The sequence below is a fragment of the Meriones unguiculatus genome, chromosome 10, assembly GCF_030254825.1.
Source record: "Meriones unguiculatus strain TT.TT164.6M chromosome 10, Bangor_MerUng_6.1, whole genome shotgun sequence".
In the NCBI taxonomy this organism is placed as follows: Eukaryota; Metazoa; Chordata; class Mammalia; order Rodentia; family Muridae; genus Meriones; species Meriones unguiculatus.
In genome coordinates, this window is record NC_083358.1 from 8,789,160 (window position 1) to 8,811,843 (window position 22,684).

General features: G+C 51.9%; 1 protein-coding gene and 1 long non-coding RNA gene across 3 annotated transcripts in view; one reads left to right on the forward strand and one right to left on the reverse strand.

Annotated features, from left to right (window-relative positions):
- LOC132656800 (uncharacterized) lies at positions 1-11,982 on the forward strand. Its single transcript, XR_009594524.1, has 8 exons — positions 1-3,894; positions 4,011-4,059; positions 4,220-4,380; positions 5,686-5,828; positions 6,702-8,327; positions 8,718-8,801; positions 8,932-9,557; positions 10,304-11,982. It is a non-coding gene; the product is annotated as an uncharacterized LOC132656800 (long non-coding RNA).
- Necab2 (N-terminal EF-hand calcium binding protein 2) overlaps positions 4,845-22,684 on the reverse strand; it is a 25,793-nt gene continuing 7,953 nt past the window's right edge. For both annotated transcript variants that reach the window (XM_060391899.1, XM_021631075.2), the window contains exons 6-13: positions 14,903-15,039; positions 11,976-12,094; positions 11,794-11,873; positions 9,588-9,641; positions 8,986-9,098; positions 6,524-6,601; positions 5,718-5,809; positions 4,845-5,344 (exon numbers count right to left, since the gene is read on the reverse strand). In XM_060391899.1, the coding sequence (XP_060247882.1) occupies positions 5,316-5,344; positions 5,718-5,809; positions 6,524-6,601; positions 8,986-9,098; positions 9,588-9,641; positions 11,794-11,873; positions 11,976-12,094; positions 14,903-15,039 (702 nt within the window). In that variant the 3' untranslated portion in view covers positions 4,845-5,315. The remainder of the gene's footprint in view (positions 5,345-5,717; positions 5,810-6,523; positions 6,602-8,985; positions 9,099-9,587; positions 9,642-11,793; positions 11,874-11,975; positions 12,095-14,902; positions 15,040-22,684) is intronic.

Sequence of the window (22,684 nt, forward strand, 5' to 3'; positions counted from 1 at the left end):
CCATCCTCTGATCACCCCTGGGTGATCTGCTGTGTCCTCATTAATGAGCTCAGGATTGTCCTAAAAGGGTGGGTTTCCAGAATAAGCCCCGCAGAGTATCTAAGGACTCCTCAGCTCCTTGGGACAGGCAATGTTCAGACAGCCTATCATTGTAAAGGTTTGCAGCCCTGGCCAGGGAGGCTGGGCCCCTGTGAGACCTTTTGCTATACTTGATGTGGTGGTTTGAACAGGTTTGGCCCCCATAGATTCCTGTGTTTGAATGCTTGGTCCATAGGGAGTGGCACTATTAGGAAGTGTGGCCTTGTTGGAGTAGGTGTGGCCTCTCTGGAGGAAGTATGACACTGTAGGGGTGGGCTTTGAGGCTATATATGCTCAAGCTATGTCCAGTGTGGCTCACAGTCTCCTTCTGCTGTCTGTGGATCAACAAGTAGAACTCTCAGCTCCTTCTCCAGCACCATGTCTGCCTGCATGCTGCCATGTTTCCCACCATAGTGATAATAAACTAAACCTCTGAACCCATAAGCCAGCCCCAATTAAATGCTCTCCTTTTTTAGAGTTGCCGTGAACACGATGTCTCATCACAGCAATGGAAACCCTAAGTTTAAGTAGTGGCCGAGCAGGGGTAGTAGGAGCCTGAGTGAAGGAGGCTGGAAGAAAATGGCTTTGGAGCTGAGCCACTGGCTCTGCTCCCGGGGAAGGCATGTGCACCTGTTCTAACATCTCATTTTCCCCAGAAAGATGGAACAGGGTTTTTTTTTTGGGGGGGTGTGTGTATGACAGGTGTTCTGTGTACAGCAAATGTAGAAATGTTATCCCAGCCAGCTGGAGCAATGTCATAATGGGGACCCAGGTGAGGTTGAGAACGGCAGGAAACACTGAGTTTCCCTGCAGCAAAAGGGCTTGCCTGGGAGGAGTGCAAATGAAGAAGTGAGGATGAGGACCCTGTCCCTGGAGGGGACAGGATGTTGCTTCTGGAGACAAAGCACCCATCTCAATTCTGTAACAGGATCAGATATAAATCACAGATCTGCATAATGAGAAGATATAGTACATTAGAGAAATGCAAACTGGACACTACACTCTGACGTCAAACTAGTAAGTGGAGGAAGAGGGACTTGGGGAATCTCCAGCTTCAGTTCTAAGCGGCTTTCAGGTTTGGACAGCAGCTGGCTATGGGAGGGGTTCATCGGGCACCCTTGGGCCCAGGCTCTGGCCTGTGAGTGTGTCACTTGGCTTATAGGCTGTGTGGCCCTCCTGAAGTCTGCACCCTTTCTGAACCTTGCTCATCCTTAGGTCACAGCATAGAGAAGCTCCGGCCAGTGGCATCCCAGTTCCCTGCCCTTTCTACCTCCCTGTCCCTCATTCTCAGGCCCTATTGTCCTCCCATGAGACAAAGCTAAGGGCAGCTGAAGGACCCCTTCTCCCCCCCCAAGGGTCACTTACAGGGTCTTCAGCACAGAGCAGAGGTCACTAGCGCCATCAAAGATGATAACTGTGGTTGAGTGTAGAACCTGCCCCCCCATGTCACCACTGACATTATGGGCAAATGATGTGACGCTCCTGCCTGAGAGACACAAGCAGTAGGCATGCTGAGTGCCAGGGGAACCTCTCTGTAGCCAGGGCAGCCTTGGCTGCTGCCTGCAACCTTAGGAGCAGCCAGGACACGGGCCACAGGATCCAAACAGGATCACCCTGCATGCACACTTCCTGCAGAGGGCATGGGTGTACATGAGGCAGCTGGCTAGCGAGCCAGGCAGGAAGGTCAGGAGCTGAAGGGGTCCTGAGAAACGACATGAGACACAGCCCATCACTCCAAGGCCTCGCTCCACTCCGGGGCATCCGGCAAGTGTCTTGTGTTGGAGCGGCATCTCCTCCTGGGGCTCCCCCTACCCTTGGAGCATCCTCTTCCTTGGCCCAGCCACAACCTGTCAACCTGCCTGTGGACTGTATAATACGTGGCCACGTGTGTCTGGCATCCTTCACTTTTGCAGTGTTTTCCAGGTCTATGTGTGTTGTAGCAGGTGTCAGCATCCTTCATTGGGACTGAAGGTAGCCGACCCTCTGAATCCACAGGACCCTGGCTCCAGACCCCATGGCTCTGTCTGTGGATGGGGAGTCTCTCGTATAAAAGGTACTGTACAGATTATGAACATTGCACACCATTTCCTTACTGTCTCTTTAGATTATCGCCAGAAGAGAGCCACCCGAATGGTCACACGGTTTAGGGAGTATGTGCCATAAACATGACAAGCACTGCAGCCTGAGTACACAGAGCATGTCAGCAGCAGTTAGCTGAATCCCAGATGTTGAAACTGTGGATACAGGAGACCAGGGCCATCTCTGATGGGGACCGTGTGTGCTAGTCATATCAAGTTTTGTCAGCTTGATACAAGCTAGAGTCACTGGGAAGAGGACCCTCAACTGAGGAACTGCCTAGATAAGACTGGCCTGTGAACGAGTTGGTAATTGTCTTGATTGCTAATGGGTGTAGGAGGGCCCAGCTGACTGTGGGCAGTGTCATTCCCTAGGCAGGTCGTGTTGGGCTTTATGAGAAAGCCAGTTGAGCAAGCCAGTAAGCAGCTTTGCTCTGTGCTTTCTGCCTTGATTTTTCTCATTGATGAACTGTGACCTGGAAATGTAAGCAAAAAAAAAAAAAAAAACCAACAACAAAACAAAAAACAAAAACAAAACACAAACAAAAACACAAAAAAACAAACAAAACGAAAGCCACTTTCCTCTCCAAGTTGCTTTTGGTCAAAGTGTTTTATTACAGAAAAGAAAGAAAACTAGGACACCTTGGGTATGGGGACCCAGGGCTGCTGTGCTAGTCTGCTGTAGGATTTTATCTGGTCATGGGCTGCTCCACCCTAGAGTTCGCCCCATGAATGCTGCGTCAGGTGTCTATCTCAAATAGCCTGTGGGTGTTGCGTGTGGGGTAAAGTGTGTGCACCTGGAGGGCAGAGCAGGACTTCCAGTATCTTTCTTTTTTGTTCTTCGCCTCACTTTTTGAGACAGGCTCTCTCACAGAACCAGAAGCTCGCTGTGTCAGCTAGGCTGGCTTGCTGTGTCAGCTAATGAGTTCTTAGTCTCTGCCCATCCTGGTACCAGGCACCTTCCCTCCACAATACAGGAGTTGCATGCATTCACGGCCATGCTTTAACATGAGTTTTGGGGATTTGACCTCGGTTCCTCATGCTTGCTTAGCAAATGTTCTACCCAAAGAGCATCCTCCCTGCCCAGCTCAGTGTCTTCTGTGTATACAGGAGCAGACTCGCTGGGTTATTTGAACTATTAGAACTATTGTCATGAACTATTTGAGGAAGCAGGCACAGATATTGACAGGACTCTGGAGCTGTTCTCCCAAGACATCGATGCTGTGGTGTGGGGCCAGGCACAGGATTGTGGGTCACAGGCTCTGTATTTGGATCTCCTTGAGGTACTACCATGCCGTGTGACCTTGGTGAGTGTGTCTGTGTCCCTCTCTGTGTCTGTGTGTGTCTCCTTCTGGACACACCAGATCTGGTGAGCACAATGGGTGATGGCGCGTGGCAGGAGCTTGGGTCTGTGTCTGGCTAGAGTGTAAATGTAGTGGACCCAGAAGAATCTGTTGAGGAACATTGCCTCAGAGCCTGTCCCCACCCCTCCCAACAGGGAAGATCCTGAAGCCTTCCTGCACAGTGCTGCACTTTGGAGGGGGACTTGGGCAAAGTGTGGCACGTGGAAGAGCTGTGATGTACTCTGCTACGTGAGGGCCCTCAGCTGTACCCCCAAAGCAGTGGCCCCCCTCACTTATCAAGCAGCTGAACTGAGTGGAAAAGCAGCGGCCTTGGGCCAGGAGGGCGCTATCTCCTCAGGCTGCTGGTGCCAGCAGGAGCCTTCCCTGCACTGATCCAGGTAATCCCTGACCAATCTCGGGGTGGCTTTGTGGCCTCTGGATCGCCAAGGCTGTTGTGGGATATTCCAGTTAGAGCCCGAAGCTGGGATCCGAATCTGCTTCTCTCTCTCTCTAGGAGCGGGCTTCGTTGGTTTGTGAGCGGCTGGCATCTGAATGTGAGGAGGGTAGGACCTGCCAGGGAGCAGGAGGCACAAGGGTCGGGGGGAGGGGCTTTTCCACACGTGCCTTGCTGGCAGTGGTGAAAGGAGGCACAGATAGTGGTCCTGCCTTTCTCACCAACAGAGGCTGAGGCAATGCCCTCCTCTCCCTTCCATTCTTCCCTAGCCAGAGGGAAACCTGCTGCTTTCCTTGAGGGTCGAGGCTTCTGTGAGTCTTTCCTGACGTGGACTGGACCCTTTCTGCTCAGAAAGCAGCGTGGAATGCCCAGAACTGAAGTTCCAAACAGCATCTTAAGGGCAGAATCTGACTGATAGGTGAGCATGAAGGTGAGTGCTGGCCTCTGCCCCTGGCTCCTGGGAGACCAGCTTAAGTCCTGATGTAGTAGTGAAGCTTCTATTTAGGCTGAGGACCCATCTATGGAGGGTGGCATTGAAGGTCAGCCACCCTCTGCTCACACACAATTGTCTCCCTCGTGGCCTGGCCGGAGGCTCAGTGCCTGGTCCTCCCTTACCGACTTCTGTTGATTCCCTGTTCCGTCAACCTGCAAATGACCCAGCCAGCCCCACTTCACTGTTCCTCTGAACTGTTACAGTTGAGGTGGCCCAGGCATCACCCAAACTCACTTGTCAAGATGCCTACCCCAAAGCATTGCTCCACTGACAGCTAGGAACACTGAGGCTTGGGGAGGGCTGGTTAAGAGCCACTCTGTGCTGCCCACAATGGCATCCCCAGCTATCTCCTCCCTCCCTCCAGTTGCCTTCAGCTGGGGAAGGGAGAGAGATACGACACGTGCTGTTCCTAATCAGACTTTATTTGGTGGCTGTAGTCCTAGCTTGGGCTGGGGACCTGGGCTCTACCCAAGCCTAGGTTGGGTACTACAGGGTCTCACAGCTCCTACTAGGTAGAGGGCCATCGAAGAGGAGGGAGGTAAAAGGAAGACGCCTGCCTATCTGAGGTGGGCCCTACTGGCCTCAGCTAGGAAGAGTCAGGGAGGCCAGAGGCTGGCTGGGGCGGGAAGCCATCCCTGCTAATAACTTTGTGCTGCCAGCATCTGTCAGGTCAGGTGTGGGGATGCCAGGGGAGGAGCCTCCTCCGGGCCACAGCAGGGGGAAGTATGTGTCCTCTTATTAGTATATTGAAAAGACAGCTGTTTACCAAAGTCTCTAGAAAAGGGGTAGTGTCCTTTGCAAGAAGGGACTGGTGGGGGAGGGGTGGGTGGTTGGGCAGCAGTAGGCTCCTTAACAGGGCGCCTTGGGAGGGATCAGTCTCGGCCTGAGGTGCACCAGGCAGCTGGAAGCAGGAGAGAGAGAAGTGGTGGTCAGATCTTGGGCTTAGGGGGATCAAGGCCCCTTCCCTAGAGGCCGGCATGGCTGTGGGCAGGGGTAGGTAGAGGATATGGGAGGCCTTGGGCAGAGCACTCCAGGCCAGGCTTTGTGACCCCATGCTCCTCACTCAGGGGAGGTCTTCAGTGAGCTTCTCCTGTGACCTGACCCCCCCCCCACCCCCGGTCTACACACACCAAGCTTGGTCAGGAGCCTGCATCTGGATAAGGATTCCTGATGTTGGGGAGTGAGCAAGAAGTCCCTGTAGGTCTGGGACCCTGCTAAGAGATCTGGGCCACCCCACCCCAGTGGCCGTTCTGTCCCTGCCCCCCCCCCCACACCTGGCACGGAGATCTGGGAGAGCGCTTCAGGCTGGCTCAGTGCATCAACCTTGACGTGTCGGAAGGCCTTGCCCACAGGGCTCTGCAGGTGCCTGCAAGCCGGGAGCACAGGTTAGTCTGGGGGACATCTTGGGGAGCAGGGGTGAGGGGAACCTTAGGTGTGGGCTCAGGTCTAGCCCTGCTCTGTCTGGGACAGGGGTGTGGCCTTGTGAACACTCATCCAGGAAGGCCTTTGCCTCCAGACTGCCCACAGCAGTCCTCCTGCTTAGCCCCAGCATCAGGGTCAGCAGCGCAGCCCCAGGAGACTTGAGCTGCTCACTCCGCCCAGCAGCACCTGGGTCCTTAGTCTCACAGCCCTGGGCATTCACTGCGGGAAGAACAGGGGCAAAAGTGACCCTCTGTTCCTACTCTGTGACAGACAGGGTTGGACATGGGGAACTAGAAACCTCCACAGTGAGGTGGCCAGCCCTACGACACTCAGCAGCTCTGACAGCAAGGCTCCAGGACCTGATAACGAAGGCAGGTGCCAAGAGCCAGAGAGGCTGTGGGAAACTGAGTCCTCAGAGCAGAGATTCACCTGTGTGGGGCCATATAGGGAGCCTGGATCCCGGTCGCAGTGTCTAAGAACCTCTGGGTGACCGGCACGAGCTGGCCAGGAAAGGAAGCTTGCCTGGAAGAAGCCCGGCTCTTCACCATCCTCCCGCCCTCTCCTCTGATGGTCCTCGGGGTCAAGGGAACAGGGAGGAGCCTAGAGACAGTCGGCCCCACTCTGGCATATCATGGGGCAGGGGCAGGGCTGCACAAACCTCTTCCACTCCTCCTCCGTCTCCCAGAACTCATAGATGACAAAGGTCAGGCCGTCTGCCATCCTCACCGCGGCAACGCTGCAGAGAAGTGACACACACATCTGGCGGGCAGTGACCGCCCACTGCCCACAGACCCACACCAATCTTCAGACTCTCTTCCCCGCTGGTACCTCCACAGGGCAATGGGAGCTGGAGACACCAGGGACCACGACAACTTGACTCCGATGGACAGCCACCGTGCTACCTAGCTCACCATGGCCCACACAGAGAGCAGGATTTAAGAGGCATTTAAAACACCTGGTATAGGGGGCGGGGGAGATAGCTCAGCTGCACATGACTCTGAAAACCTAAGTTCGACTCCCAGAATCCGTGTGAAAACAAAACAAAATGTCAGATCCGGTCTCAAGATAATCAATATGGGAGCCAGAAAGATGGCTCAGAGATAAAGGTGCTTGAAACAGAGCCCGATGCCCCAGGTTTGATTCCCAGAACCTACACAATGAAGGAGAGAACTCTGGCAAGTTAGCCCCTGGCCTTGTGCTGGCTAGTTTTTATGTCAACTTGACACCAGCTAGGGCAGCTGAGAGGAGGGAGCTGCAGCTGAGAAAATGCCTCTATAGTCTATGGCCATACCACCCTGAACACGCCTGATCTCGAAAGCTAAGCAGGGTCAGGCCTGGCTAGTTTTCTCCTTAGATGGGAGAAAACACCTCTATAATGCAGGCAACCCTTTAGGGCGTTTTCTTAGTGATTGATGGGGGAGGTGTCATCCCCGGGGCTAGTGGTCCTGCATCCTATGAGAAAGCAGGCTGAGCAAGCCATGAGGAGCAAGCCAGTAAGCAGCACCCCTTCCTGGCTTCTGCATCAGCTCCAGCCTCCATGTTCCTGCCCTGTTTGAATCCCTCCCCCGACTTCCTTTTATGATGAACAGTGATATGAAGTGCAAATGAAACTAACCCTTTCCTCCTCAAGTGGCTTTGGCTATGGTGTTCCATCGCAGCAATAGAAACCTAACTAAGGCAGACCCCACACACTCTAACCCGATACATACACACACAGAAGCTGGACACTCAACTCAGGAACAACACTCAAGACTGACCTCTGACCTACAGACACACCTATACAGATGTTCACACTCAAAACACCTGGTTTTCAAACCAAAGCACCCAGCCTGTGCAGGACTCACTTTTCTGCCTCTTTCAATCCTTAAGACAACCCCAGGAAGCCCAAACCTGGGCTGATAAGAGGAAATTGAAGCTCAGGGAGGTACTGTTCCAGACTGAATGACCTGCAGCTCAGGTATGTCCCTTGAGCGACCTGGGATGTCACTCCATCTTAGATGGTGCAGATCCTGGTGGCTGGGGCAGCAGTGTGACCGTGTAAGCCCACACATTGCTGTCCTTGTCCCCACCAGCTCCTCTAAGCCCCTGGCTGCCTTTCTTTCCCACACGTGGCAGAAATGTCCCTGAATCCCTCAAGGAGGTGACTCTCTTTCAGACGAAGGCTGTGTGATTCCAGGTCAAGCCATTCAAGAGAAGCAAGGACTACCACTGCCGCCTCATCCTTAGCTCATGATATGCCAGCCTAGAATCTGCACGCAGAGCTCAGGGCTCTGGCTGAGTGGATGGGGGTGCCTGCCAGCCATGGCCCTATGGCAGGCAGGTACCTTCTCTGGACTCTACAGGCACAGCAAAGGTTACCACAGACAGCTGGGCCCATAGGACTGTGGCTACCACAGGATGATGGAGCCTTTGCCTGGCTGAAGATGGCTTCTCACGAGGAAGGCACAGCAGGGCAGGCTTGGGTATGGAGGACACAATAGGAAGACCCCGGCCCAGGGTCCCATCCTTCAAGAAGAACTGGGGGCCGGGGGAAGGGCAATAGAACCAGGAAGGACTAGCTGAGGATAAAGGGTGGAGTTTCCTTCCCCTCTTCCTTTAAGAACTGTGGCAAGGGCTGGGATGCTGCTAGGGAGATGGCGTGTGCCCAGCACCCACAGAGTTCTGGTTCAGCCCCAGCACAGCAGAGTAAAACAACTATCTGCACACCACCTCATGGAGCCCTGTCCTCCCTGGGGTCCTCCAGATAGATAACGTGGCACACCCGCAGGCACCACAGAGCTGACACGACTCCCACAGACAATGTGCCTAGGTGGTCTGGCCTCTCCCATGCAATAGGGCTGATCCTTTACCAGGTCTCTGAAGCCGAGTGTGAACCAGAACGGCCTCAGCCAGGACATCATTCCTTTCACCCTCCCAACACACCGCCTGCTTGACGGGTGAGTAAACCCAGGCCTGGGGGTGAGCTCACAGCTGGGGCGAAGCTGAGCCCCACTCTCTCGGCTTCCCTAGGGGAGGGGCTGGCTCTGCCAGGTCTCACCTCTGCCAGTCTCCCCATCCCCCCTGCAGCTCTCCCCCCTACAAGGCCACCACCAAGCACTGCAGAAAGCCATCCTCACTTACTGGAAGCAGTTTCTTTCTCCAGCGGTGCCCCGGAGGTACTGTCGCAGGGAGTCCAGGAACTCGCTCAGCTGCTCAGGGCACACGGCCATTTCCTGCCTGACCAGCTGCAGGTGCTGTGAGCCAAAGTGGGAGTGAACATGTGTGCTGGGCCCTTACCCAGCCACGGGAGCACAGTTCAAATCCCGGCAGCCTATGCCTTGCTTCTGAGAGGTCAAGACCATGGGGTCAAAATAAAACCTCCACATGTCTTATTCTTACACGTGCAAGTCAGCTAAAGGCCAAATGGGTAAAGTCCCTGTGGGGCCCCACAAACAGGGCAGTAAGAAGGCTGAAGGGCCCCACCGAGAGGCACAGCCGGTGGCCAGCAGGCTACCTTTCCGACCAAAAACACACAGCCTGATGACAGAGCGGGCCAGATGCTTGCTCCACACCAGGCCAAATGTTTTTTTATTTTTTATTTTTTTCTCAGAGTCCCAGAGCCAAGGCTCACCGTGTCCCTTGGGGAGGGGAGGGCAGAGAAGGATAGCCAGAGACATGGAGCTACAACACTCCTCAGAAGGCTGGAAGGACAGGTCAGAGGACAGGGGCGGAGAGGGCCTTACCATGTTGGTGCCTTCTTCATCCGAGAGGCGCTGCTGCAGATCAAACCAGAGAGTCTGGAACAAAACATAGCAATGCCTGGGACTCAGGGAGGCTGCAGGGAGGCTCCCAAGACGGCATCCAGGGCAGGGGACACCAGGCAGCCTCAGGATTACAGCCCCTGGGCTCCCAGGGCCAGGCCTAGTGGGCAAGGTGAGCCAGGGAAATGGCAGAGTTCCTTATAGCCCAGGTCTCTGAAGCACTGGGAGGTTCAGAGACCAATAAACTTGGGGTATATGGCTGGGGCAGGGAAATCTTAGTAACAGACACTTAGGGGCCCCAAATCGGGATACTATTTTTACCACTATTTCATAAAAGCCCTAAGGCCCCGTAACTCCCATACCTCACCCCTAGCAGTGACCTTGGGTTCTCCATGAGCCACGGTCTGCACAGGACGGCCTGCACACTGCCTGCCCCAAAGCCCTGAACTGAAAGCTTTCCATAGAAATGTTATTCCCCAGCCTCCCTGCGCCAGCTGCTGTGTGCTTTGTGAAGACAGCAGCCGGTCCAGCTCTGTGGGTCAGGGGTACCTGTCACCCAAGCACACACTGGTGTTCAGGCATTATCACAGGGCGGAACCCTGGGCCCCAAAGGTTCCCCCAAATGGTCTAAGCATTAGGGTCTGGGTTTAAACCTGGCCTCTTCTCCACCTGACAGAGCTCCATTCTTCCTCCCTCAGAGTGGGCACCTCAACAATCACAGCCTCAGAGCCTGTCTGCCCTGCCAACCGGCGTCCACATACGCGTGCAAAAGGCCCATCCCGTTAAAGAAAGCAGCAAGAAAGCAGCGGCAGGGCCTCTGTGATTCAGTGGCCTCTGAATCACATCCCCAGCCTTGACCGACTTCTTGCCCACACATCTCAAGAAAGTGCTCCGCGGACAAGCCGTGTTCAAGCTCCTTTCTATCACTTAACGGGCACACGGGGCTGCTCCTGGAAGGCTGGGGGTCCCACCAGGAACCCTTTGGCCTCTCCGTAGTCAGACGGAGAACCCAGCAGTACTCAGACCTGCTGCCCTGCCGGACCAGCTGGGGGCGGAGCCTGGAGCTGGCTTGAACTGGCCCCATGTTTGTGCTTAGGCCAATCAGAGACCTCGGAGGACCCCGCCCCATCTCCAGAACGCCTAGGTGCTCCTGGTTACCAGCAAGCCTGGTTGTTAGGGCGACCGGGGTGCTAAAAATAAACTTCAAAGCGCCTCCCTCCTGGGGCCCCCACTGAGTTGTTATGACAACCGGGCACAAGGTCCCCACCGCGCTGCTCTCACCCCGGGCAGCCGGCTTAAAAGGGGCGTGGGAGGGGGGACCCCTGCTTCTGCCACAGTCCTGCAGCTGGCGGGGCCGTATTGTCTTCCCTCCCGTCGGATAGCATCCCAGTGAGAAGGCCCATGCTTCATCCCCACCTCACCCCCCAGTCCCGCAGAACGAACACCCAAGCCCCGCTAAGCACCAGCGCTCGTTGCAAAAGAAATACAGAAAAACAGAAGAAACGTTACCTCAATCTCAGGGCTCTGACACACCTGTCGCGCGGGGTAGGCAGGTGCGTAGGAGTCCTGCGCGCACACGTGTGGGGAATTTGGTAAAGGGTGGCTAGCAGCGCTAACATGGTACTGTTAGATGCTCGCTGGGAAAGCAGGCTCTGACCTGAGCCACCGGCGCCTTTGGGGGGAACACTGATCTCCTGTCTCCCCTGTCATCAGAGCAGGACTTTCAGGCTCAGAGAGGGTAAGCCACTGACTCAAAGGCAAATAGCAGAAACCCACCTCCAGCGGGGGAACACCTGAGCCCGCCATCCGCAAGCCCCTTTGAGAGTTCTGCAAAATCGCACACTGTCCCTAGAGGCGTCTCTGCATAGGCTGGTCTGCTCCACACGTCCAGGCTGTATTGCGTGCTCAGCATCCTCCTGTTTGGAATCTGCCCTGAACCGTCCCTGACTCCCACTTCCACTTGCTTTTTTACCATCGGTCCAGGAGCCAGCTTTCTTGGAAAGGTCCATGGCACAGGACCCTGCTGGTTACTCTGCTCCTGGAATGCTGCCTGCCCTCCCACAGTCAGGACCATGGCTCCGGTCCAAGCTCTCTTACAACCGCAACGCGCCAGGGTGTCTCAACTTCCCGGCAAGTTTTAAAGTGGAAAGGGCTGGGAGAAAGGTGCGATAGGGCTGGGCCGGCCTACCTTGCTCTCCAGTCTCCCAATCAGCTCTGCCAACCGGCTGATCTGGCCCTCCAGCCCCTCCTCCTTTGTCTGCCCTGTGGCTGAGAAAGAAAGAGACCTTGGCGGTGGGCAGGGCCATCCTGAAGGGGCAGAGCCCCGACCTAGGTCCCCTTGGAGGGCCTTGAGTAATCCTGCTTGCTCACCCACAGGCAGGCTCTTCACCGGCTCCGGGGCCACAAGCTTGTGGTTGGCCATGTAGGGAGGACTGGGTCCTCTGTATCGGCTCTCGGTGATGCCATGGCTGGGTTGGCAGTGGTCCTGTCTGCAATGTGTAGAGGAGAAAGATGGCGTTAATGAGGGCAACTGTGGGACCATCACCACCTCTACTACCAGACTCATTGTGCACTTACAATGCGCTGTGTCCTGAAATGTGCATGGACCTGCCCCGAGGTCCCACGTCTGTAGGATGGGCAGAGTGGTGTAGTGAGAATTCTGGAACTTTGTTTTAAAATAAAACAGAAACAAAACACATGCGCACAGAAATACTATTTTTTTTTAAAGTTTCGTTTTAGTCCCAGGTGTGGGGATGTGGGGCTGCTTTACAGCAGCTGACAATGATTTGCCTTCTGCTCTAGCAGAGGCGTGGTCTTGCTAGCTGCAGATAGTCTCTGCCATTCTTTGATGGTTGGAATTCTGGGAATTTTTCAGAGGGTCTATAAATGCTAGAGCCCCACAGGTATGGTCAGTGGTTGGTGGTCATTCAGGGGGCTTGTTTGCAGTGGTGCTCAAAGAAGAAAGAACTTAGATTCAGAGATCTCTATCTCTCTCACGCCTCTTCAATTCTCTCCGATCTAGTGATAGGGGTGAAATGAGGGGGGTGGGAATAAAGAGTGGGAAAAAGAAGAACACACAGAGTAGCAAAGACCAGGTACAAGCAAAGAAGAAATAAGAAATTAGATTCAGGGATCTCTCCTCTATCATTCTTCCTCTTCCATCTAGTGACAGGTGGATTAAATGGGGGGAAGGATATAAAAGGTGGGAAAAAGAACCCACAAAGTAGCAAAGTCCAGCTACAGGGTGTCATTTTCTCAGAAGAGAAACAGGAGTGGCCAAGGCCATGTGGCTAGCTGGGGCATAGCTCCATGCCAGGACTCTAGCGCCCAGGCCCTGTGCCCCACAGGCTTCTTTCCATGGCTGATGTAAGGCTGGGCCAGGCACCTATCTAGCAGACCTCAAGGCTTCCAGCCGGTACAGGCTGAGCCCAGGCTGAGGAGACACCACCTCTCTTCCTTGCTCCCTACTTCAGTAGAGGCCACTATGCTATGACTTCTGGGATGGAAGACCTGGGTTTATGAGACTGCCCACCCACACCCCCAAAAAGTCAGAAAAACAACAACAAAAAACCTCTGAGCCTGGCCTAAGCCAGACTCCATCTCTTGTCCCCACATATCCTTCCTTCTCCATGCACACAACCATCTGGCACCCGGCACCTCTAGCTCAGTGACTGACAGCAGGGTCTCCAAAAATGCAGGGTCAATAGCCAATTCCTTATGCTCAAAGAGAGGCCTTGCAAGACTGACTACAGACATAGTCAACCCAGTGTGCGCCTGACACGCACCCCCCATGTCTGAACCCTTTAAAACATTCTGAAATCTGTGTCCTGTGACCCCTGAAAGCTGAGCAAGTCTTTCCCCGTGTTGAGGAAGCAGGTTCAGCTCCCTCAGGGAGATAAGGCTAGTGGAAGCTCTAAGCTGTCAATCACATCTCCACAACAAATTTAGTGTCCCTCAGGCCCTGAAGAGTTGAGTGGGAGGGTCTACATAGCAGCTTTTCCCGGAACACAGCACCCTTGGGTTCTGCTCCAGGGTTGGAGACACAGGGTAGCCCCAGGGAACTCGGGGCCTGGAGCCAAAAGGGTTGAGATGTGGAGCAGTTGGAAGTATCTCTGAGTGTGGAACAGGGCTCCCATCAAGACACACCACCCACTCCTCCCACTGACACCCCAGAGTTACCCCTCCCAGTAGGGGTAGGCTCATGCAACCAGGGATGGAGCCTCATAGCGTAGGAAGGCATCCAGGAAAATCGCCCAGGGCCGCTATCTGTCTACAGCAGGAGGAAAAGGCTAAGTTTGATTAAGATGATAATAATAAATCAGTAAAGGGAAAGCTGTTCCCAGAATGGTGGCTGTTGACACAGGGGACTAAGGATTGCAAGGCTTTCCACAGATAGAGAGACATGAATTATGCTTCCAAGTGCTGACAGCAAACATATTTGGCAGCGGTGTCATTAAGAGACCCTCACAAGCCTATCTGATTGAAGTTCTCAACGACCAAATGACTCCCGTTCTAACCCCACCCCAGGGCAAAGGACATCCTAGTCACACTATGACTCTCTCCCAGGCACCCTGAAGTTGGACACAGGGAAAGCAGGGGCTGGATAGCACATGGGTGTGGGCTTCCTGGCAGCTGCCCTCCTGTGTGGGGGTCCCATTTTCCCTTTACTGCTTCTAGCACAAGGAAGTTTGCTTAGCTAGACATAGGCAACATTTGGGTGGGCTCAAAGCTGAGCAGGCCCTTCTTAGCTACAAAGACTGAAGAGTCCCAGTCCAGGCACCAGTCACACAGTACCCACAATGCCCATGAAAAACCTGAAGTGCTTGCTTCTGGGCCCAGAGACCAAAAGAGCAACACCTTGAACTTCACCCCTCTCCAGAGTCTCCTTCAGCATTAGTTTGGTCCTACCCTGCCTTCAGTAGATCCTTCAACCTCCCCAGCTCTCCAGGTAACAAAGTGAGCCCTTAGGGATCCACATACTTCCCTCCAGACACTCTTCTGGCATGTGGCTTTTGTGTCCCCAACCTACAGCCAGATACCACTTCCAATGGAAACAACTGATTTCCATTGTTCAGAAGAGGGCCAGGCAGCAGGACATAGCTGTGTGAGCAAGGAGAACTGTGGCAAGATCTATGGGGCCTCCGTGGTGCATGTCCTGTACCAGCCATTCTCCTAAGCAGCTGGAGAAACTGAGGGAGTGCACACAGAGGTGCAGCCACTTGCCCAACATCACCCAGATCTGAGGTGCATGAAGAGTCAGGCTGCTGTGGGTACCCCAATATGTCCCGCTGACACACCGGATCTGGCTGGTCTGTTCTTCGATGGCTTCCACAGCACTTTCCACGGAGCTGAGCAGCGACTGGATCTGATTGGCTGTTTCCTTCAGAAGGAAGCGGGTCACAAACTGGTCCACGTTGCTCCCCCCTTCATACACCTGGGGGCATTGGGAGAGAACCTGGATGTGGGTTGGCAAGGGGGCTTGGGATACCACCTTGGGCTAATGTCTCTGCTTTGCACTGTGGGGCCCTGCACCGCCTCCTGCATTTTAGAGGCTGCAGAGTATACCAAGCAGGGTCCCCAGATTCAGAGGCCAAAGTTGGGCCTCCTATTTCATTCTGATCACCTCTCCAAGCCCAGAGAGCAGTGGTACCATCTTACATTGTATGCATCAGTGTAAGACACCGGGCACAGCGTATCACAGGGCAGACAGGAGACGCTAGCTGTGCTGATAAAGGTGGTGGCAGCGCTGACAGTGATAATAATGGTTACAGTGGTGTTGGTGGACTGATGATGGCAATGATGGTGGTGAAGACAGCGATGGAGTTGTTGGTGACAGTGATGACAATGATAACGGTGATGATGATAGTGATGATGATGATGATGGGGTGGTGATGACGTTGATGACAATTATGATGGTGACGGTGGGGGTGGAGATAGTGGTGATGGTGTTAATAATAGTGATGCTGATGGTGGTGGTGATGATAGTGATGGAGATGGTGATGGTGAGGGAGATGGCAATATTGTCCAGTTACTGATGGTGGTGTTTCTATTGCTGCAGTAGACAGAAAACACCAGGAGAGACAGCCTCGGGCCTCTACTCCCTTCTTCCTTCTCTAAGAAAAAGTCTTTGAGCCCCTGAGTCTTCATTCTGCTATATAGTCAAATAACTGAAGAGAATCAATGTAGGCAAGAGGGTTAAATGGCTTCCAAGGAAATCCCGGAAGCCTGTACTCAGGAGTGAGGGGGCAAAAGCAGAAGGTGCAGAGAGGTGGGCAGGCGCACAAGGTGAGGGGAAAGCTCTGGAGAGAGGGGGTGAGAGGCTTGCCTGCAGACTCTGCCATAAGGTCTGTGGCTGAGCCTCGCCTGGCGAGACCAGATTCCTGCCCCTGCAGAAGGCTGCAGAGAAGGTGAGAAAAGCTTGGCTTTCTAGGGTCAGTGAGGACTGGGATAGTTTCTAGACCTCAACCGCCGAGACTTCCCCCTCTGGAGCCACCCCTCCCCCTCCACACTGGAACTCTGCCCAGACCCTGGCAAAGCAGGGGAAAACAAGGATCTCAAGGAAAGCAAATTAAACTATCCATCACTCTGACTGGGAATTAATTAGCAATAATTACAGATTGGGAAACAAGGCTGGGAGACAGAAAGCCTGAGGAACAAGGCGTGGGGGGCAGCACTAGGGGGGTACAGGAATGTGGACGTTCTGTCCCAGGCCTGGCTCGGCGCCACTGTGGGCAGACCCTGGTGGAATAGACATCTCAGCCTGAGGTACAAGCATCATCTCCTGGCTAACCAGATGCCACACACACACACACACATACACACACACACACACACACAGAACAATGGACTCTTACATCAGAATCCCTCCAAATGAGCAAGCTGACAGAATGTGGTAAAACAAACAAACAAACAAACAAACGAACAAACAAAAACCCCAAACCCCCAGGGAAAAAAAAATAAAAGCTTCTAGAAAGGCCCTGAACAGGCCTGGAGAAGTATGTTCACAGCAATCAGACTAGGGCATGACAAGGCAGTCAGTAACTGCAAAAGAAAAAAAAAAAAAGTGAATTCCAAAGATAGGCCACCTTCTGGGGGAGCCAACATTTCTCCTCCACCAGGAGCCAAGAGAGCAGCTTCTCAGTGCAAGGGTCAGAAGGGCTGTTCTGCAGGCACCCTGTGACAAAGCTATTTGCAGGACAATGGGAGCCGTCCGGAGCCCCGCAGAGCATTTGCTAGGTGGCTCTACAGACTGCGATGGAGGGTCTCCCCTAACATCCGGGCCTGAGCCCTAAGAGGGAAGCTGTGTGAGCAGTGGCTTCAGGGGTGAAGAAGGAAACATGTTAGGCACTAAGAGTTCACTTGTATTTATTCACATGTGTGATTATATGTGTGTGTGTGTGCTTGATGCATGGAGGTCAGAGGACGACCTGTGGGAGCCTGTTCTCTCCTTCCACAACCACTGGTGTAAGGTTTTGTGGTAAGCTCGTTGACCAGCTGAGCTGTCTCAATGACCAGATTAAGTTAATAAACTATTGAGACTATGTCTTCCATCAGAAGATATAGTCATATCCTCAGAATTCCCTCATCCCCAAAGTGAACAGGAAATGACTTTCAATGATCTAAGAATAAGATTGAGGATGTTTGCAGACGTGTGTGTGTGTGTGTGTGTGTGTGTCTGTCTGTCTGTCTGTCTGTCTGTCTATCTGTCTTTTGAGGCAGGGTCTCACTGTGTAGCTCTGACTGGCCTGCACTTGCTATGTAGACCAGGCTGGACTTAAACTCACAAACATCCACCTGCCTCTGCCTCCCAAATGCTGAGATTAAATGTGTATGTCACCACTCCTGGCTTCAGAAGCCATTAGTAAGATGAAAATAAAGATTTTTATCTTCCAAGTCATAATCAATGAAGCAGAACAGAGCATCAAAAAAAAGAGCATAAAGGAAGTGAAGAAAGACCGAAACTGAGGAAGAACGAGAGCCGTCAGCTGAGATGGAACGCTCATAATGAAGAAAGGCAGCCCCAGTCCCCCGGGTGCAGACACCATTCCGGAGCTGATTAAACAAGAGGCGGCCGGGGTGCACCCCATCAGAGCAGCAAAGGCTTTGCAGAGAAGCTGGAGCAGAAGGTTCTGCAATCACACTCAATCAGGCAGACAGGACCAGCTGCAATGCCGCCAGGACGCTAGGGCTCAAATGAGAAAACACGACAAGAGATAAGGAGGCTGGGGACGGACTGTGCGGCCAGGCTGTTATTACATCTCTGGGATTGGAGCAGAGGCTGCCCTGAGCCTTGCTGACCTTGGTGACAGGGACCCGGCTGTTATATAAAAAAAGTAGGCTGAGTATCAAGGGGCTTCAACTCATCACATTATTTTTTCTGTTTTGACACAGGGTCTCTGGCTGGCTTGGACCTCATAGCAATCTTCCTGCTGGGGGAGTGGGTAGGATGGCAGGTGTGTATCACTACATTAAGCTTGTTTGTGTTCTTTTGAAGACTTTCTTTTGATTTTTCCAGGTGCCTGTGGAGGCCAGAAGAGGAGGGAGTTAGAAGAGGTTGTGAGCAGGGAACCAGAGGAACTCAGGTCCTCTGGAAGAGCAGCGAGCGTTCGTGACCTCTGAGCCATCTCTCCAGCCTCTTGTTCATATTCTTTGGCCCAGTAACCCTGCAGTTCTGATAGTTGGCCCTTAAGGAGCGAACAGATCTATCTACATGTACTGGGTGACAGTCATAGTATGCTATGTGGGTATACTTATAAAGGTAAAATTTTAGAAATCAACTGATATGCCCAATCATAAATGAAAAATTAGTAAATTCAAGTAGGAACATTTAAAGCGACCCTCTGGGCCAGCTGTGGTAGCACACACTTTGTGCTCCATACTTTTATGTCAGCTTGTCACAGGCTAGAGTCATCTGAGAGGAGAGAACCTCTAATGAGAAAATGCCTCTGTAAGATCAGGCTGCAGGCAAGCCTGTAGGGCATTTTCTTAATTAGTTATTGGTGTGTGATGGCCTAGTCCATGGCAGGCTTTGCCACCCCTGGGGTGCTGTTCCTGGGTTTTATAAAAAAATCAGACTGGGAATCACACAGGAAGGGAAGCAAGCCAGTAAGCAGCACTGTCCGTGGCTTCTGCATCAATTCTTGTTTCCTGGTTCCCACCCTGCTTGAGTTCCTGTCCTGACTTCCTCCAGTGATGAACTATGATTGGAAGTGTGAGCCAAAGAAACCCTGTTCTCCCCACGATGCTTTTGGCCAAGCTGTTTCATCATAGCAACAGTAACCCTGACCAGGACACACCTCTAATCCCAGTATTTGGGAGCAGAGGCAGGTGGATCTCTCTAAGTTCAAAACCATCGAGGGCTTTAAAATGAGACCCTGGCCTGGAAATATAAACAAACACATAAATAAATAGACACTCTTAAAAATTACAGAGAAAGTGTTAAAATATTAGGGGAAAGGCAGCAAATTAAACTTTTCAGACAGCATATTGAAAATATTGGGGCTGGAGAGATGGCTCCGTCGTTTTGAGCACCAGCTGCTTTCTGGTGGTTCCTAGCACCCACTGCGTGGCTCACAATCCCCTGTAATTCCAGTTTCAGGGGATCTGACACCCTCTTCTGGCCTTTGAGGGCACTTAAAAAATATATATACATAATTTTTTTAAAAAAATTAAAAAACTACACATTAAAAAGTTGCAAGAATCATCCACCAAAACTTACTCCATAGTCGAGGTTCTGGGTGAAGTGATCTGAACCTGGCACTTCAGAGTTTGTTTTCTGAACTTTGCTTTACTGAATACCTATTATTTGATATAAAAAAATAATAAAAGTCTAAATGCAGCAAACAAAAGATAAAAGTATGTAGAAGGAAAAACAATAGAAAAACAGGAATTAAACAAGAAGATACTGGTCAGTATAAAAAAGTTAGCTTTCTGCTATCCCACAAGAAAGTTGAATTAGAAAATCATAAACAGGGAAAAGGGCCAGCGAGGGGGCTCAGCAGGGGAAGGCACTGTGGTCAACTCGGACACCCCGAGTTCAATCCCCAGGACCCATGGCTGTGGAACGAGAGCAGTACACACACACATTCTTTGACTTCTCCACAGCCAGAAGCTACATCTCTGAGGTATCACTGGCATGTGCAGAAGAGACTGGCTTGTTTTAAAAGTGCACTTCAGCTGCATGTATTTCCCCAGCAAAGACATGACATCTATTTTCAGATTTGGTGTCTTTGTCACAGTACAGTGAATTCAAGAGATGGTTCAGAAAGTGCTGGGGACAAAGGCACTGTATGGCAACCTCTATGTGGCCATAAAACACCAAAAGTCAATGTTTTATATTTCAAAATTTCATATTAACCAAAGCATTCCATTCAAGGAAAAAAAAAAAAAAGACCAACCATGGCAACGAACCCAAGCCAACAGAGAAAAGAATTATAATAAGAAGAAGCACAAATAAATTAGAAAACATAATACACATATTAAATAACTGTCTGGGGCTGGTAATGAGAAACAGCTAATTAAAATAGGAAGCAGTCAGAGGTGGCACATTCCAATAATCCCAGTACAGAAGAAGCTGAGACAGAAGGATGAGAAGTCAGGGGTCAGCCTGATCTACACTGTAAGACCCTGTGTCAACAACAAAACAAAGGAAAAGCAGTAAGGGAAAGAGGGAGGGAGAGAGAATGGAAAGAAAGGAGCAAGGAAGGAGGGAGGAAGAGAGGGAGGAAAGGGACAAACTTGGAGGAAATGGAGCAGTTTCCAAAGTGCTCTGAGACTGACAGCTCCAACCTCACAACTGCCTAAGGACTTTTTATTGTTCTTTTCTGCATGAACCATCTGTCTTGGTCAAACAATGGTTTAGACTGTTTAAAATAATCATAAGAACATGTTGTACATAATTGATCATAAAAGTGAACATGTCCGGGTTTATTAAAGAGTATCTAAAGTGAACACACCAAAAAGGAAATGACTAAGATTAGAGTTGGCTATAAATGACCTATCATATTGGCTAGAAAAATGGCTCAGTGATTAAGAGCTCTGACAGAGGACTTGGGGTTTGATTCCCAGCACCTGTATAGTGGCTCACAACCATCTGTGACGTTAGTTCCAGGGGATCCAATGCCCTCTTCTGGCTCCTGTGGGATCCAGGCACACACTGGTTCACAGATATACAGGCAGGCAAAACCCCTCACACATAATAAAATAAGACCTATGACAAATTCCCTACCCTTTTAAGTCCTTTGACTTAGGAGTTCTGGAAAAATTTTGTTTTTGAATAGAAAAAAAAAAAGAGAGAGAGACACTTCCATACATATGAGGTATGGCGAATCACACAGGACATGTCCAGTTATATGATTTGCTCCCCAGGTCATCATTCCACCTCAGCTCTCAATGCAGAGAGAAGACACTCAGTGGGTGACAGAACTGAGTGAGAGAGGATGAAAGAATGACGTTCTGATGAGAGTTCATCACGGAGCGCCGACTGTTCAATATGAGCGGATCTAAAAATAGAATCCACCCATCGATAGCTGAGGCAAAATCATCAGATCATTAAAAAAAAAAAAAAAAAAAAGGCATTTGAGCAGATTCCTTGCCGTCACCCAAGACACGACTGAACAAAGCGGAAGGCAAAAGCATTTTTTTTTTTTTTTTTTTTTTTGCACAGGCTGAACTGAAGAGGATTCTAAAATAAGAGCTGGCATTAATATTGCAATTAGGGGAGCGATGTGCTTGAAAAGCTAGGGCTTGCCATCATTGTAATGTGTTAGGATCCGGAGAATATGCCACAAGCAACGGAGTCACCACAGGAGCCTGTGTTAGCCAGCATGCAGGAGACTAACTCAGCTAACCATGGCGGCGCTTCTGCCCCAGAAATCAAAGCATTCAGCTACAACCAGGGACGGAAAGGTGTCTCAGTTAGGGTGTCTCTTGCAGTGAAACACTGTGGCTGAAAGCAACCTGGGAAGGAAAGGGTTTATTTCAGCGTACGCTTGCACATCACAGTCCACTGACAGAACTCTGGGTGGAAACCCAGGAGCTGATGCAGAGGCCGTGGAAGGGTGTGCTTGCACCCTCTGGCTTGCTCAGCCTGCTTTCTTATAGCATCCAAGACCACCCTACGAGCCCAGGGGTGGGCCCACCACACCCAGAGTGAGCTGGGCTTTCTCACATCAATCATCAATCAGGAAAACACCACAGGCTTGCCCACAAGCCAATCTGTTTGGGGAATTTCTCAACTGAGATCAACTCAGACGACTCTCGCTGAAGCCAAGTTGACATAAAAACTAGACAGCACACAAGGAAAGCATTAAAGATCACCAGCCTTTCTACGAACAGCTAGGAGAGACCCAGGAAGAAAAAACAAAATAGTCAGGTGCCATTGTCAGGCCCTACAAGGATGCTCCTGCATACGCGAAACCACCACGACCACCCGAGGCCACACGTGCAAGGTCCTAGTGCTACCACGGCTAAGGCTGAGCTGAGCCTCCTGGGAGGAGTTCAGCCCCTCTCCTTCATAGATGGTGAGGTTCTGCTCCTGCACGATCTGATGGAAGAGCAGGTAGACCGCTGTGTGGGACCAATGCCTCATTACAGCCTTACTGAGACAGGGCTCTGGAACTAGAAGGGAGGGGAGAAGTCAAGGAGGGGGTTGCTACACAATCCATTCCTCCCAGACGCCCACCCCGGCCCTCTCGAAGCCATCGACAGTACAGCAGGCTAACATTCTTGCCTGGCATACCCTGCTAATACTCCAGCCACCATGGGACACTGTCTGGTTCTGTCAGCAAAACTGCAATGATGAACAGCCTTCGAGGGTAGCTCCTAGAGGGCCTTAAGTTACTTGTAAACAGCAAGACTCCTGACAAGCGCAATGTTGCTAAGTGGTGGGGTTGGGGGGACCAGGCACAGCAAGGTTTGGGGGCAGGGCAAGAAGAGGTTCTTCAGTCCAGTCCGCTGTAGGCAGAGCTCAGGCGGCGTGTAGGATGCTGAGAGAGCTGGTGTTGCCCCACGCAGCCCCGCACGCAGCATCTCAGACGACCTGCCTCGTTCGCTTCCTTCAAGGTCTGGAAGATGGATGT